The sequence below is a fragment of the Trichomycterus rosablanca genome, chromosome 12, assembly GCF_030014385.1.
Source record: "Trichomycterus rosablanca isolate fTriRos1 chromosome 12, fTriRos1.hap1, whole genome shotgun sequence".
NCBI lineage: Eukaryota > Metazoa > Chordata > Actinopteri > Siluriformes > Trichomycteridae > Trichomycterus > Trichomycterus rosablanca.
The window spans coordinates 34,173,796-34,188,891 of NC_085999.1; the positions used below are offsets into that span (position 1 = coordinate 34,173,796).

Below are 15,096 nucleotides of genomic sequence, written 5' to 3' on the forward strand. Positions count from 1 at the left end.
AGACTGGCAGGCAACTAGCACCACTGAGATTAAAACCTGAATCTCAGCAAAGAGGGGTGTAATATACTGCTGCGCCACCCAAGTACCTTACACAAAAAAAAATATGACGTATTTATTGGAGAGGACGGGGACTGTTTAATGCAATAATATAAAATTAAATATTAGAGAATAATACTTAATACTTGCTGTATCAGACCTCAGACAGCATTTTTACTCTGATTTTACTCTGGTCTTTTTCTCTGAATACATTTACTTTAAGTAAGGGCGGCACGGTGGCTCAGTGGGTAGCACTGTCGCCTCACAGCAGGAAGGTCCTGGGTTCGATCCCCAGGTGGGGTGGTCCGGGTCCTTTCTGTGTGGAGTTTGCATGTTCTTCTCGTGTCTGTGTGGGTTTACTCCAGGTGCTCCGGTTTCCTCCCACAGTCCAAAGACATGCAAGTGAGGTGAATTGGAAATACTAAATTGTCCATCATCGTGCCAATCACTGTGAAGGGGACTGTACATGATAACAAAAACAATAATTATTTAAAAATTGTTTTTATTAAAAGTGTGCATTAACAGTGGTATTTTATCAGACTCCATCGACTCATGCACTCAGCAAACACTTTATTACGTACACCACCCTTGTATGTATTTTCCTAGGCCATTTTTACACTACATTCCATAAACATTAATGGAACACAGGGGGCGATAAATTAAACAGAGCAACAGTCAGTATTTGTATCTGTATGGTACCATATAAAATAATCGATGAATGCATGTATCAGAAAGGTGTACATAATAAAGTGACCAGTGAATGTGCATTCCATCTACTACCTACATTAAAATGTCTATTAGGAAGAGCAGATTCTATTGGCCGCTACAGCTCATCATGCTCGTAGACGTTGTACTCTTTCACAGACAAAGTCCCATCGGCATCCTCGTCATTTCTGCGAAAAACATCAGTAACAACGCTGTCGAAGTAGGATTCTTCTTTCTGCACATTTAACTTCTCAGCTTCCATCTTTAAATGCTTTCTCACCTAAAAACACATTTCAATAAACTTTAATGAACTTTAAAGAACCGATTTGCAACAGTCTTCATTTAGTGAGTTAAGCATCATCAGTGAAATGAAATTTTTGTATTTAATTCTTATTGGTTCTACAGACAAGTTTTCAAACGTATATTTTGTTATTGGTTTTGTTAATTATGTTTGTGAATGGTGCTCAGGAAGGGGGGGTCTGGGTTAGAATCTTCAGCAGTGCTAGCCGCATAGATGCTGTTTTTTCACTTGCTTTGAGTACATTGTTTCCAACCACTATGTTCTTCAGATTTTTCCACGGGTGGAACGGTGGGTAGCACTGTCACCTCACAGCAAGAAGGTCCTGGGTTTGATCCCCAGGCAGGGCGGTCGAGGTCCTTTCTGTGCGGAGTTTGCATGTTCTCCCCATGTCTGCGTGGGTTCCCAGCACCACCACCCCTCCCCCCGCGACCTTGATTGGATAAGCGGTTAAGAAAGTGAGTGAGTGAGATTTTTCCACCTTATTTGCATTAAAACAATTAAATATTGACCAGTGAACCTTTATGCAGACTCAGTCTGTATTTCATGTTTTAAATGTCAATGTTATAATTGTCTGATGACTGTTTTATGTTGTTTCATGTAACAATACTTATTTAAAAGCACACTTGTGTTTTTTCTGAGAACTGGAGCAGCCTATCATATTGTGACAACCAGTTCTAAGTTCTGCATCTATCCACTTAGTTCTGCATCTATCCACTTTCTCAGCTGCGGGCTGCAGATGTTTTTGTGTCTTTAATTTGGTACTTTGTTTCTGTTATTTTGGTCACCCTATTCATTTATGGACATCCCCTTTGTTATATTGTTCTACCTTCGTCAGGCACTTTGCACTTGGGCTCTTGCAGGTATGAGGCTTGTCCTTGCGTTTTACTAGCGAGGCATGATCCTCCCCATTACACTGTTACTGTGTGTAAGTGTGTAGTTTAACAGGTTTAGTTTTTGAAGTTCTTCTCCATGAGGAGGTACAAAGCATAAAGCTGTCTAAGAAGTATTTTTTTTGTATAACTATCCTAATCACATACCTCTTCTTTTGTCAGAGTCTTGTCATTGTTTAGGTCCATCTCATTAAAGGCTTCCATGCTGCGTGGCCCCCGTCGTAAATGCAAAAGCTCCACTTCAAAGATCACAGTGGCATGGGGTGGCACAGGATCTGTGGAATCAAATTGGAACAGTTGTGATAAGTCAGCTGGAGAAGAAGAATAAAGAATAGATAGAAGAAAAGTCGTGACGTCTAATTTTAATTTATTTATTTAATTATTTATTTGGATTTTAATGTCATGTTTTACACTTTGGTTACATTCATGACATGACAGGTAGTTACTGGTTACACAAGGTTCATCAGTTCACAAGTTTAACTCAAACAGTCTTGGACAGTTTTGTATCTCTAATTCACCTCACTTAAACAGCTTTGGACTGTGGGAGGAAACCAGAGCTCCCGGAGAAAACCCACACAGACACAGGGAGAACATGCAAACTCCACACAGAAAGGACCAGGGCTGCCCCACCTGGGAATCGAACCCAGGACCTTCTTGCTGTGATGCGACCCATTTCCAATTCGTGGACAGAACATAGCAGTACTTAGGTATGCTTTGATGTTTGATTAGAAATCCCCTCACCATCATAATTTATTGTTTTTACACCTCAAATGTGTGGTGCCCCCTAGTTTTTGTAGTTTCGAAAGTGCACGTCTTACCTTTCCCCTTTTCTCCAAATGCCAATGAAGGTGGTACTGTGATCTTTCTCTTCTCTCCAGGACACATGTCTTTCAGGCCCAGGTCCAGACCTTCGATGACCTCTCCAACCCCCAGAACAAACCAGTGAGGCTGGGACGAAGCGGAGCGACTAAAAAAGGTGTAAAGAAGTGTTACTAATAGTACTAGGTTTTAAATAGCATATTATAGGCCACTGATCATAAAAAAGTAAATTATATTAACAGAATAAACAAGATAGTTCATTTCACACACATCCCCCAACATAAAAAAAAGAAATTTTGGAGAAAAAATTCCAAATTACTCCAAACCTTGACTAAAGCTATTGGCTTTTAAACTTCAAATCAGGATTCAAATCAGGATTTAAACTAACAATCAGGATTCATATTTTTCTGTATTAGTCTACAGTTTTAATTGGGTTTCACAGCTGTCAGTCACTTTAATAAAAGCTTCTCAATATGTAAGTACATACAATATCCATCTAAAAATGAACTTCACATGAATGCACATCACTCAAATGCAGCTGTACGCTTCCTAATGATAATAAACAAGGTAAATAAGTGAGTTTTGAGTTTAGTTAGTTAGTAGTTACCTGCAGTAGAACTGAGACCCGTCTTTAGCCAGAAATCCATCGTAATGTGCGTGCAGTAAATCTCCTTTCTTGCTTTTCTGGGTGCAGTTCTCCGGTACGAACACCACTTCAATCTGAACCTCGTCTGCTGAGGCTCTCGCATCGATTAAATCGATGAAACTATAAAGAACCTGAAAGCCGAGAATGAAGTAAAGAAAGCGCTCAGACATCTTGCACATCTGTCTGCGTGGCAAAGACGCCGGAGAACAGGGTTGCCATGTCACCACGGTAATCCCCTATTCTACCAAAACTGGCAACAAAGTTTGGAAGCACGTTACCGCCACCTAGAGAAAAAAAATGCCACAGGCCAGCTAACAAAATTACGTTCTGAGAACGTTCCCCAAACGTTCCATTTTGGTTGTGGGAACTTTGCATTGGAATGTTCCCTCAACGTTGTTTTGTCCAGTTTTCTTGATGTTCTCAGAACGTTTTTTTAAAGTTATGAAAACGTTCATAGAACGTTACCTAAACTTAATTTGCAACCATAATTCAACGTTCTGGGAATGTTGTCTTGGAATGTTCTAAGAACATTTTAAATAAGGTCCTCTGAACGTTCCCTTAACGTTCCATTTTGGTTGTATGAATGTTTTATTAGAACGTTCCTTCAACGTTATTTTGTCCAGTTTTCTCGATGTTCTCAGAACGTTCATAGAATGTTACCTAAACCTCATTTGCAACCATAATTTAACATTTTCTGCATTTAGCAGACGCTCTTATCCAGAGCGACTTACAGAAGTGCTTCCATAGTGATTATTTCATTTCTCTAGTTTAAGTAAACAACAGTCGAAGAACACAAATCTGCTGAAACCTGTTAGAACCAAAGTGTTTTTTTTTGTTTTTTGTTTTTTTTTTGGAAATGGAAATTTTTTTTTAGTAAATAAGTACAAGTCAGCTTAAGTGCTTAGTAAAAAGTGGGTTTTTAATAGTTTTTTAAAGACAGCAAGAGACTCAGATGTACGGACAGACAGAGGAAGTTCGTTCCACCACTTGGGAGCTGGTACAGAGAAGAGCCTTGATGCTTGTCTTCCTTTAGTCCTGGGTGGAGGATCAAGTCGAGCGAGACTGGTGGCTCGGAGGTTGCGCGGTACAGAGCGGGGTTTTATTAGACCACAAAGGTAGCTTGGGGCTGGTCCATTTTTGGCTTTGTAGGCGAGCATCAGTGTTTTAAACTGTTTTAAACTTATTTAACGTTCTGAAAACGTTGTCTTGGAATGTTCTAAGAACATTTTAAATAAGGTCCTCTGAATGTTCCCTTAACATTCCATTTTGGTTGTATCAACGTTTTATTAGAACGTTCTTTCAACGTTATTTTGTCAGTTTTTTGTCAGTTTTCTTAATATTCTCAAGACATTTAATACAAGTTAAAGAACATACCCAAAAATAACATACTTTTACCCAAAGAACATACTTTTAACATAACTACAGATAATGTTAATCCAAGACCATGTTAATCCCTCTGTCTCTGTGATATATTGGATGAAGGAGATTACTACCTTCACAGTGAACTTTGGCTTGAATTCAGTGCTCGGTAATCGTCTGACACTTTCTATGGCCACTAGACCCAAAAAGAACAATTTTGCTTTCATCAGTCAACAAAATGTTGAGCCATTTCTCTTTGGACCAGTCAATGTGTTCCTTGGCGAATTTTACCTTATTCAGGACGTCTTTTTCTTATCAACAAGACTTTGCAAGGAGTTCTTGCTGGTAAATTGGCTTCACTTAATCATCTTCTGTACTCACTGGTAACTTCAGATGTTCCTTGATCTTTCTGGAGGTGATCATTGGCTGAACCTTTGCCATTTTGGCTATTCTTTGATCCGTTCAAACAGTAGTTCCACGCTTTCTTCTGCGTCTTTCAGGTTTTGGTTGTCACATCAAGGCATTTGAGATCATTTTAGCTGAGCAGCCTAGAATTTGCTGCACTTCTCTGTATGTTTTTCCCTCTACAAACAACTTTTTAATCAAAGTATGCTGTTCATCAGAATAATGCCTGGAACAAGCCATTTTACCCAGTATTTCAGAAGGAAATGCGCTCTGTGACCAACATGTGCAACATTTGCCCCCCTCCTACCTTAAATAAGGGCCAAAATTGACACCCGTTCTTGTGCAGAATGAATGACTTCACCAATTGAACTCCTCACTGCTATTATTTTGAACAACCCCCTTTCAATCAATGCTTCGATTACTCAGAATGAGCGGCATGCATGTTCTAATTGTTGTGTTTGTTTTGTTTTCATTACTCTACTACATTTTCAAGTAAATTTTTTGCTAAGTAGAACTAAAAACAGTGATTTATCAGGTTAATGATGTTGGACTGCTATTTTTTTGAACACCACTGTATATGAAGAAGTTTAACGTGTTTTTTCCCATGTCTGCATGGGATTTGTCTAAAAACGTTGGTTTTCTCCTAGTGAGTGAGTGACTAGATAAGTGTGCATGATTAATTACCATGCTGTCCATACTAGTACTGTAGCTTTTAAACTTAATTAAATAAAGTGATGGAAAAAATAATACAAATACAAAAAGTTTCATGGTGCTGAAATCATGCTTTATTAAACCAGAAATCCATAAAACTCAAGGAGGTTGAATATATAGATAATGCTACATAAATTAATTGCTATTGAATCTAAGAGCAGGGTATTGCAGTATTGTTTTCTTTGCACAGTTGATGAAGATACCGTGGCAAAGTTCTCTTTAATTACCCTGACAAGGTGAGATTCTAAAGCTAACACACACACTAACACAAAAACACACAAAATATAACCTAGCGATCCTCCAAGAGGTGGCACAAGTTCGGCAAATGAGTATTTGAACCGATGTCATTTTTGGCCAGGTGATGTTACTATCATAAAATCAAATTCAAACAGTCACTTGCCAGAACGTGTGCACATAACATCATCATCAGCCCAATGTGCAGGCCGCTTGCACTTTGAGCATGTCATTAAAATGGTAGAATGACAAAGTCAGTCTGAACACAAGACCTAGTCATCCTGCTTACATGAGGGTAAGATGCAAACAGCATTCAAGGTCTTATGGTCAAGTTATACATTCATATTTATGAGATTTAAAATTCTGCATGCACAGATGTACAGTGCATAACTTTTGTCTTTTAGATTTAGAAGAACTTCAACAGGGAGCCTCTCTACCTGCTGAGGCAATCTTAAGACTTCAACATTGAGTTGAGGCACATAATTTAGTTCCAGGTTGAACAGGGTATTCGTTCCATCAGGAACTTTCTCCTGTTCAACATTTCGTTCCATTTGTTTCAGTTATTATTGTCATAAATAACAATTCATACATATTCCATAACCGTTCAGTTCGGCTATATACATTATGTACACGTCACAGAAAAATGGTTTAAAAAATCTTAGTCATAATTATCCAATATGGCACATTTTATAACAACTTTAGACTTTAGTCTAGTTTGGCATAAATTATTGTCAAGTTTGGTATAAAAATAGTTCATATTTACAAGAACAGAGATCCAGGTCTTTATTTAGAACAGTATTCTTCTTACTTATTCAATAAATAAAAATATATTGAAAGAAGGAAAAGGGGTTTGGGCTGGATTAATATTCGTATGTGTAAATTTTTTTTTTACATAGATCGAATGCTAACATTGACAGTCGCAGTATCAGAACCAAGCTCGTTCGAAAGTTTGAGGGTGTACGCCCCAGCGTCATTTTCTTTTACGCCACTAATTGTAAGTGTAGTGGTGTCCTCAGTATTCTTGATCTGGAACCTTTGACTCTCTTCTCTTGATAGCATTCTTCCTGAATGGGACCACTCAACATTCGGCACCGGGTCTCCAGTGAAGGCACAGGCCACTGTCAGAACCTTTCCCGACTCAATACTGATGTCTTCAGGGGCAGCTTCAATTTTAGGAGGTGTACCTATTGAATAAAACAGATTTACAATTATTTTGTTGTCCTAAAATCCATGGCACTGGCATAATACTGCATGTGATATGAACAAACATAACCCCGGCTTATCGCTCTCACCTTTTTTATCACCTTTTATCCCATAAGCAATGGATCTCAGGGAAGACCCAGAGACATGTGAGTGACTAGACATTTCCATCATGCTGCTTGAATCCATGGCTACCATACTTTCGGATGTCATGGAGGACATGCTAGCTGCTGACATGCTTTGAAATTTAATCTGAGACATGCTGGAGCTGCTGAACGTTGACTCTTGCATCTTTGAAGCCATTTGCATGGCAGAATAACTGCCCTGCATGCTTGTAACATCGGAACTTTTCTTCAATACTACCATTTTGGCAGGTTCTTCAACCAGAGCTGTGAGAGTATAGCAAAAATCACCACATCATTCACACATTCACAGGCGAAAGAGCTCGATCTGATAAAGAAACATTCCACCCAAAATATAAAATGTTTGAATTTGTGCAGTTCGGGTGAAATGTTTCTTTAAATGTATAGTCAGACATACATATATATATCATTTCATGTCATATTTTATGGTTTTATGCATGCAAAAGTTGATATTAGTACATTGACTAAATTCGATCACTTGAATAATGCATCAATACAGCAATAGTATGATGAGAGAATGAATCATTGTTTATCATTGCACTTAAATATTTCAGCGTCATAACTGCATGAAGTGAATTTATGCCAATTGAACAAATATAACACAAGGCAAGACACAAGAAGGCACAATGCACAGAGCACTAAAAAGAGGTTGCTTTGAATTTACCGATTTAAATGTGTACATCATTTTACCATAATAAAATATATAACCTGGACATAATTTGATCTTGATGTACCGCATATTGTTCTTCTGTAAATGATGTACACATTTTATTCAGGTACAAGCAACCCTTTTTATTGTAGTGTGAGTATTTATGTTACTTATGCAAAAATAGGGGGAAAAAAACTTACATAGAACATTAAGAGATGCTGTTGCAGAACATTGTCCAAACTGATTCTTGGCCTTAACTGTGTATTTGCCGCTGTTCTCAACTGTGGCGTTCTGAATCTCTAATTTGTACACGTTCTTGGAGCGGCTTAGTTTCATATTTGAGGTCACAGATAACTGGAATAAATGGAAGAAAAATAGAACAACTTTACATTAAATTCAAGCTATGTTGTTATACACGAATAGACATTCCAGTTAAGAAAATGTATAATATTTACAACACCAGCATGTAACTACTGCTAACTGCAGGAATGTTGCACCAATCTAGGGTAGCATCTATATAATTGAAGTCTTAAAGTTTTAATACATTGTCAGAATACTCACCACTGAATTGTCCTTGAGCCATTCAATTTGAGGAGTAGGTTCACCCACTACTTCACACGAGAATGATACATCCTGTCCCTCGTTCACATTCTGGGAGCGCGGCTGCATTAGGAAGGTTGGTGCATCTGAGACTTTTTCACTGATCATTGTGTTAAACTGGCACTTGACCAATCCCTGTGCAGTTTGTGCCTCACACGTGATCACTCCTCTATCATAGGAGCTGACACTCTTGATGTTCAAAGTGTGGTAACTGCCAGAAATACCGTATCTGTGGTCTTCAGAATTCATCAGTTCTGCTCCGTTTAAAATCCATTTCACATCAGAAGCCCCAGGGATATTCGCTTTCAGTGTGACTGACTGACCCTCCGTCATTGTCATCTGGACCTGTGATGCTTTATGTTCTGTGAAGGTCTGGAATTCTTCATGAACAATCTCCTTTTTCACAGCCTGTTCTGTTAGCTTTGTTTTTGTGTCCAAAGCAACATATTTAGTTGATTCTGAAGGAACAAAGCATTTTGTATTGTTGAGATATTAAGTAAATAAATGGTATTTTAACTAATCTGAGCCTTAAGACTCAAGTTAATCATACCTTTAATAGTGACTGTGCAACTCGTAGTGACTGATCCAACACTGTTTTTTGCTGTACATTTATAAATGCCACTATCAGAGACATCAGCATCATAGATTTCAAGATGTGCAGATCCATGTTCCTCGAATATTTCATATTTGCCACCTTGGGATACACTCTGAAATGAGAATATTCACATTCAAAAAATGTTAATTTATAAGAGATATAGTTAAGGGTAACAGATATTTAAGCATCTTTGTTTTTATTCGTTGCTCACAAAAGTGGTTATATTAAATACATTATATGATTTCAACTTTATGATAACAGTTTGGGACAGAATGGCAAGATAAGTCTGGTTTGGGGGAACTGTAGTGATCTGCACAGGCACAAATTCCCACAAATGGAACGCCTTCCCAAAATTGTAAGTATGCAGGTATACATTTACATGATGTAAGACCAATAAATGATTAATTAAACACAAAAATGCTTAAATGCTTGCTTCCTCTTACTTTAAATTAACTAAGCAATTGTTGAATCACTGCAATTTCATACTATAGTATTACCTTTCCATCTTTCATCCAGGACAGCTCTGGTTTGGGTTCACCCATGATCTTCACTGACAGCTTAATAATTGTTTCTGATTCAGCCGTGATGTCACTCAGTCCTGCTGAGAAGGTAGGCTTGGTGGTTTTCTCTTTTGGAGTTGGTGACTTTGCTGTGAGTGGAGACTTAACCCTCTGTGGTGATCTTATTGGCTCAGGTGACTTAATTCTGGGTGGGGATTTGATTCCCGTGGGTGATTTTATACGAGGAGACTCTGGGGACTTCACTCTTGGAGGAGAAGCAATAACCTTCTGCACAGGTGTTGGTTTGCGAACAGTCAAGGTAAACTCGGCTTCTTGGGTGCCCTCAGAGTTTTCCACAATCACTTTGTAATTACCTTCATCTGAGATTTCAACTTGGGAGATCTCAAACGTAGACTTGTACTCTGTTGTTGTTATGAGATGACGATGAGATGTTACAATGGCTTGTCCCTCTCTTAACCACGTTACACTGGGTGCAGGTTCTCCATCCACTTCACACGTAAATTTAGCTGAGTCTCCCTCAGAAACTGTCAGTGACAATGGCTTTGTAAGGATTTTAGCAGAAAGGGTTGGCTTTTTTGGCTCCACTGCAGCGGTCTTTACTGATGCTTTTATTACTTTTTTCACTTCCACGCTTTGAAGTATCTCAGAGGATTCTTCATGATGGAACTCTTCATGCACAACACTTTTTGTTGTTGTCTCCATTTTTACTTCAGTTGCTTTTATTTCAGTTACTGCCGCTGAGCGTGTTTCAGAAGTAGATGATGCCTTTGCTGATGACACATGATAAACATCTGTTTTTGTCATCTCAGGTACAAACGGTGTTGGAGGCTCTTCATCTTTACGCTCAGAAGCATATGCAGAAAATCCACCTCCAGATACATCAAGAGTGGCATAGTCCGAGGCTTCTCCCTTGGTGTTTGTGCAGACAACACGATAAGTGCCGCTGTCCTCTTCCTGACAGTTAATTATTTGGAGAGAAAGAACCCCACTCATGTTATACATATGATACTTCAGGCTTTCTTGAATGGGCTGTCCGTTGTGATACCACTGAATCTGTGCCTCTGGCTTAGATTGGACATTCAATGTGAATTTTGTATTTTGACCTACTGGCACGCGGTGAGAGCGCATTCTCACGGTCACCCTTGGTGAATGGTCAAGACTAAATGGCTGCTGAGACACCGTTTCAAACTTTTTCTCAGTTTTTAGAGCTTTCTTCATTGACTCATAGCGTTGCATGTAATCAATTTTTACGGACAGATCTTGTGTAGAAGTCACTTTCTCACTTGAGGTAGTGCTTAGGAGAGAAGTTTGAGTTAGTTCTGTTGTTGCCTCTTTTGCTACTTTAGCCTCAATTACTGCAGTTGTCTTCTCGGACTTGGCACGTGTTGATTTAATATAAGTGGGTGAAAATGATGTCACTGATACATCAGTTAGGTCAACCACAGCTCCCTCAGCCACTGCAGATACAGAAACTTTAGTTTTCTTTTTCCTTGAGGTTTTTGTTTTCTCCTCAAACTCAATATGTTTCAGCTGACTCTTGTAGGAAGTGATTCTTGTAGTAGTAGTAGCTGGTCTAAGCAGCTCTAGATCTTCCTTTTCTTCATAAAGCCTTTGCTTCTGCTTAGGAGGTCTATACGTTGCCCTATCATGTCTTTGCCGCAGATCAATGTAGCTTGGGCCAGCCTCATACTTTGAGGGAATACGATAGGAGTCATATGTTCGAACTTCCTCCTCTTCTTCCTCCTCATCATATGTAATTCTTTTTGGTGAAGGTTGTCGCAAGGCAGAGAGTTCAAAACGGACAGGGCTTAGACTTGGTGGGGAAGCAGAGTAGCCTAGTCTAAGTTCCTCCTCAAGTTTAAGTCTTTCCTCTTCTGTTTCCTTCAGGGACAGATATTCTCTTACAGGAAGAAGCAGCTCTTCATCTGAAAGATCTCCAAGTGAGCGTCTTCTTATTCTGTAATAGTCGCCCATTTCTGGGGAAGGTGTACGGTGTCTTGCTGGTCTTACGGTTTCCAAGTCATCTTGTGAAACTGATGGGATATGCCATTTTGGTTTGTATTGGTCTTTAATTCTTGGCAGGGGCACTTCATAGAATTGTTCCCATCTAGACAGCCGGATACGTTTAAGTCTCTTCTGAGGAATCTTGTCCATTGGTTCAGGGAACTCATACTGGTCTCGTAGTTTCTTGTACCACCTCATGTCTGAAAATGGTTTGAAGTGCTTGATCTCTTTGTCTTCCTCAAGAGCAGTAGGAGCACGGACACGAGGTGAAGGCACAATATATGGCATCCTCAACCTCTTCTCCTCTGCCCTCTTCTTCCTCTCTTCTTTTTCCTTTGCTTCTTCAGCTTCACTCTTTACTTTCTTGGTGGATACAGCTGGCTTGAACATAGTTGCAGCCTCTCTTAGTGCCTGTTGTGCTACTGGAGTAAGCGGAGTAACATCTGCTCCGGCAAGTATCTGTGTTAATCGTACTTTCTTGTCAATCTGCTGTTTGTCAAGAGCTTGTTTTTTCTTCTTCTCCTCCTCACTCTCAAAGTCTTTCTTGACGTGTGTTACACGTTCAACCCTAAGCATAGCTTGGCAGCTGGCAGATCCAGCTTTATTGGTTGCGGTGACCCTGTATGTGCCAGAATCCTCTGGAAGAGTGTCTCTGATGTGTAAGACAAAGTAGTCCAAACCTTCGTGAACAACTTCAATTTGTGGACCAAATGCCAAAGGTGTGCCATCCTTCTCCCATTTAAGTGTTGGTGTTCCTGAGACTCTTATCTCAAATCGTGCACTCTGGCCCTCTCTACACTCCAAGTTTGCCAGCAGACGCTTGAACATGGGTCTCAAGGTATTATCTGCAGGTGCAGGACGAGGAACCACTGTGAGGCGTGCCTTGCAGCTATCGTCACCATACCTGTTGCGTGCCACGACAGTGTATTCAGCATCATCGTCAGGGTCCATTTTGTGAATCACTAACTGATACAGACCCTTGTAAGTAGTAAAAGTGTATTTCTTGTCATCATCGCCTGGGCAGATCTTCTGTCCGGATTTCAACCACATGACACGTGGTTCAGGGTGCACTGTGATGGTGACACTCAAACGAAGATCCTCACCGATGTAAGCGGTTCGATTGCACAATGGAAGGGTGAATTCTGGGGGTCTTTGCAAAAGTCTGGCCGTGTCTACTCTGCGTTTAAGTTTCTTAACAACGCGGGCAGTGTAGAAGCTGCGATATTCCCTGACTCCTCTGACGAAGAGCTCTGCATATGCGCTGTCTTCACCATACTCATTGACAACTTTGCATCTGTATGTTCCATCGTCTGCTCTAGTAATACCCTTTATAGTTATTGATGCAAGCCCCTCGTCATATGTGATTTCACATTTAGCACTTTCCTCTAGTTGTCTGACTCCACAGTACCAGGTGACTTCAGTACTGCTATCATAATTATCAAGGTTGCAAATAAACTTTACATCATCACCTTCATTAGCAACACTATGCCTAATTAGTCCAGCTGCTGGACCATGTTCAAATGGTGCAATCTTTACTTTGGCAACTGTTACGCCTCTCTGACTTCTGATAGCGCCGCCACTTGCAACACGAGCCGAAGAGACAACAGTGTTCCATTCCTTCCTCACCATCGCTTGGTAGTATCTCTTGTGTCTTGTAGTCTTAATTAACCTAGTGCTAAGCTCCTCTGTGCTCTTTGTCAGCCAAGGATGATTCAAAGCTTCAGCAGCAGTCATACGATGTTTACGGTCTTTAGTGAGAATGCGATCTATGAAGTCTAATGCCTCAACACTAACCTCCTTGAAGTACTCATCGTCAAAACTGTATTCAGCATTGGAGATGTTGTCAATCATTTGCTGATTGGTTTCAGCAATAAAAGGATTAAGTCCACTGAGAAGAACATATACTAGGACACCAACAGACCACATGTCTGTGACAGTGCTGATCATCTCGTTCTGATGGATTTCAGGTGCTGAATATTCAGCTGTTGTGAACTGAATCTTGATTTGTTCTCCAGGAGTGAGATGTCTAGCTTGTCCCAGTTCAATGATCTTGACAATGCTTCCCCTTCTTGTGGTGTACACAATGTTCTCAGGCCTGATATCAAGGTGACCATAACTCTTGCTGTGCAAAAACTCAAGAGCTGCACACACCTGTCTGATATAGTTAACAATTTCAAGTTCATTGAGCTCAAAGTTGGCTGTACTAATACGCTCAAATATGTCAAGTCCAGAGATGAATTCATAGATCATGACCAGTTCTTCAGGACTGTCAAACGATTCATGGAGGAACAGGAAGTTCCTGTGACGTGCTATATTGAGAGTTGCAATTTCTTTCTTTACTATTGTCTGATCGGCACCTTTCACTTTAACGAATTTGGCCATAAATGTCTTCTTAGAACTCATCTCAACACAGCGATGAACAATGCCGAACTGCCCACGACCAAGCTCTTCAGCGATCATGTATTTGTTGTGTACATTCTTGACCTCGGAATGGGGCGCTTTAGCCATAGAGACGGTTGTGATTTCATCAACTTCATCATCATAGTTAAGAATTCTTGATTTATCTTCCTTTGTCACAACGGGTCCGCTTGGCTCAGAAGGTGCACTCTGGCCAAATTTGTTTTCAGCTATTACCCGGAATTGGTAGCTTGTCTTTCCAAACAGGTCGGTGACAGTGTAGCGAGCGTCACGTGACTGGGCAACACGAATCCATCTTTCTGCTGTAGTGGCGCACTTTTCAATAATGTAGTTTGTGACTCTGCTGCCACCATCGTTAGCAGGTGCCACCCAATCAAGTGCTACAGAATCTCTAGACACATCACTGGCTTTTACACCACGGGGTGGATCAGGCACATCTGCAACTTCGAGTTCTACTGTTTGCTGGTCAATACCGAATCTGTTCTTTGCACAGACGATATAGAAACCAGCGTCTTTTCGGTCAACTCCGTTGGGGAACACGAGAGCAGTGAACGATCTTGTGACAATGACTTGATAATAACCATTATTATCAATAAGGTCTTGTCCCTTCTGCCATGTTATAACTGGATCTGGTTTTCCACTGAATGGAATCTTGATGTTAACTATCTCACCACGAAGAGCACAGATGGCTTCTTTATGTTGCATGTTCTTGGGTAAATGAATCTTTGCAGGTACTGGAAACAAAAAAAAAAGACAAAACAAATGAATTGCCAGAATAATGTGAATTCTCAAGGTTGTAGTAAATAAATACTGTTATACTATAGGTAGATAGCTATATATGTAGATAGACAGCAACTTAC

At 40.0% G+C, this 15,096-nt stretch overlaps 2 protein-coding genes across 20 annotated transcripts in view; both read right to left on the minus strand.

Annotated features, from left to right (window-relative positions):
* Nucleotides 1–521: 521 nt before the first annotated feature.
* On the minus strand, nt 522–3,584 carry fkbp7 (FKBP prolyl isomerase 7). Its single transcript, XM_063006251.1, has 4 exons — nt 3,359–3,584; nt 2,751–2,899; nt 2,080–2,207; nt 522–1,021 (listed from the first exon to the last, which is right to left on the minus strand). Exons 1-4 carry the CDS (start codon nt 3,574–3,576, stop codon nt 860–862), a joined length of 657 nt encoding a protein of 218 aa, XP_062862321.1. The 5' UTR covers nt 3,577–3,584; the 3' UTR covers nt 522–859.
* Nucleotides 3,585–5,923: 2,339 nt separating this feature from the next.
* ttn.1 (titin, tandem duplicate 1) overlaps nt 5,924–15,096 on the minus strand; it is a 138,006-nt gene continuing 128,833 nt past the window's right edge. For 18 of the 19 annotated variants that reach the window (XM_063006089.1, XM_063006086.1, XM_063006085.1 and 15 more), the window contains 6 exons: nt 9,791–14,970; nt 9,249–9,405; nt 8,660–9,156; nt 8,299–8,452; nt 7,399–7,695; nt 5,924–7,290 (listed from right to left, as the gene is read on the minus strand). In XM_063006089.1, the coding sequence (XP_062862159.1) occupies nt 6,995–7,290; nt 7,399–7,695; nt 8,299–8,452; nt 8,660–9,156; nt 9,249–9,405; nt 9,791–14,970 (6,581 nt within the window). In that variant the 3' untranslated portion in view covers nt 5,924–6,994. The remainder of the gene's footprint in view (nt 7,291–7,398; nt 7,696–8,298; nt 8,453–8,659; nt 9,157–9,248; nt 9,406–9,790; nt 14,971–15,096) is intronic. The other variant, XM_063006084.1, reaches the window with a different exon arrangement.

Coding starts and splice junctions, on each gene's coding strand:
- fkbp7 (XM_063006251.1), bottom strand. CDS start 3,576: ATGTGCAAGATGTCTGAGCGCTTTCTTTACTTCATTCTCGGCTTTCAG. Junction 2,900..3,358: donor GGGTCTCAGTTCTACTGCAG/GTAACTACTAAC, acceptor CACCTTTTTTAG/TCGCTCCGCTTCGTCCCAGC. Junction 1,022..2,079: donor AGACTCTGACAAAAGAAGAG/GTATGTGATTAG, acceptor ATGTGTTTTTAG/GTGAGAAAGCATTTAAAGAT.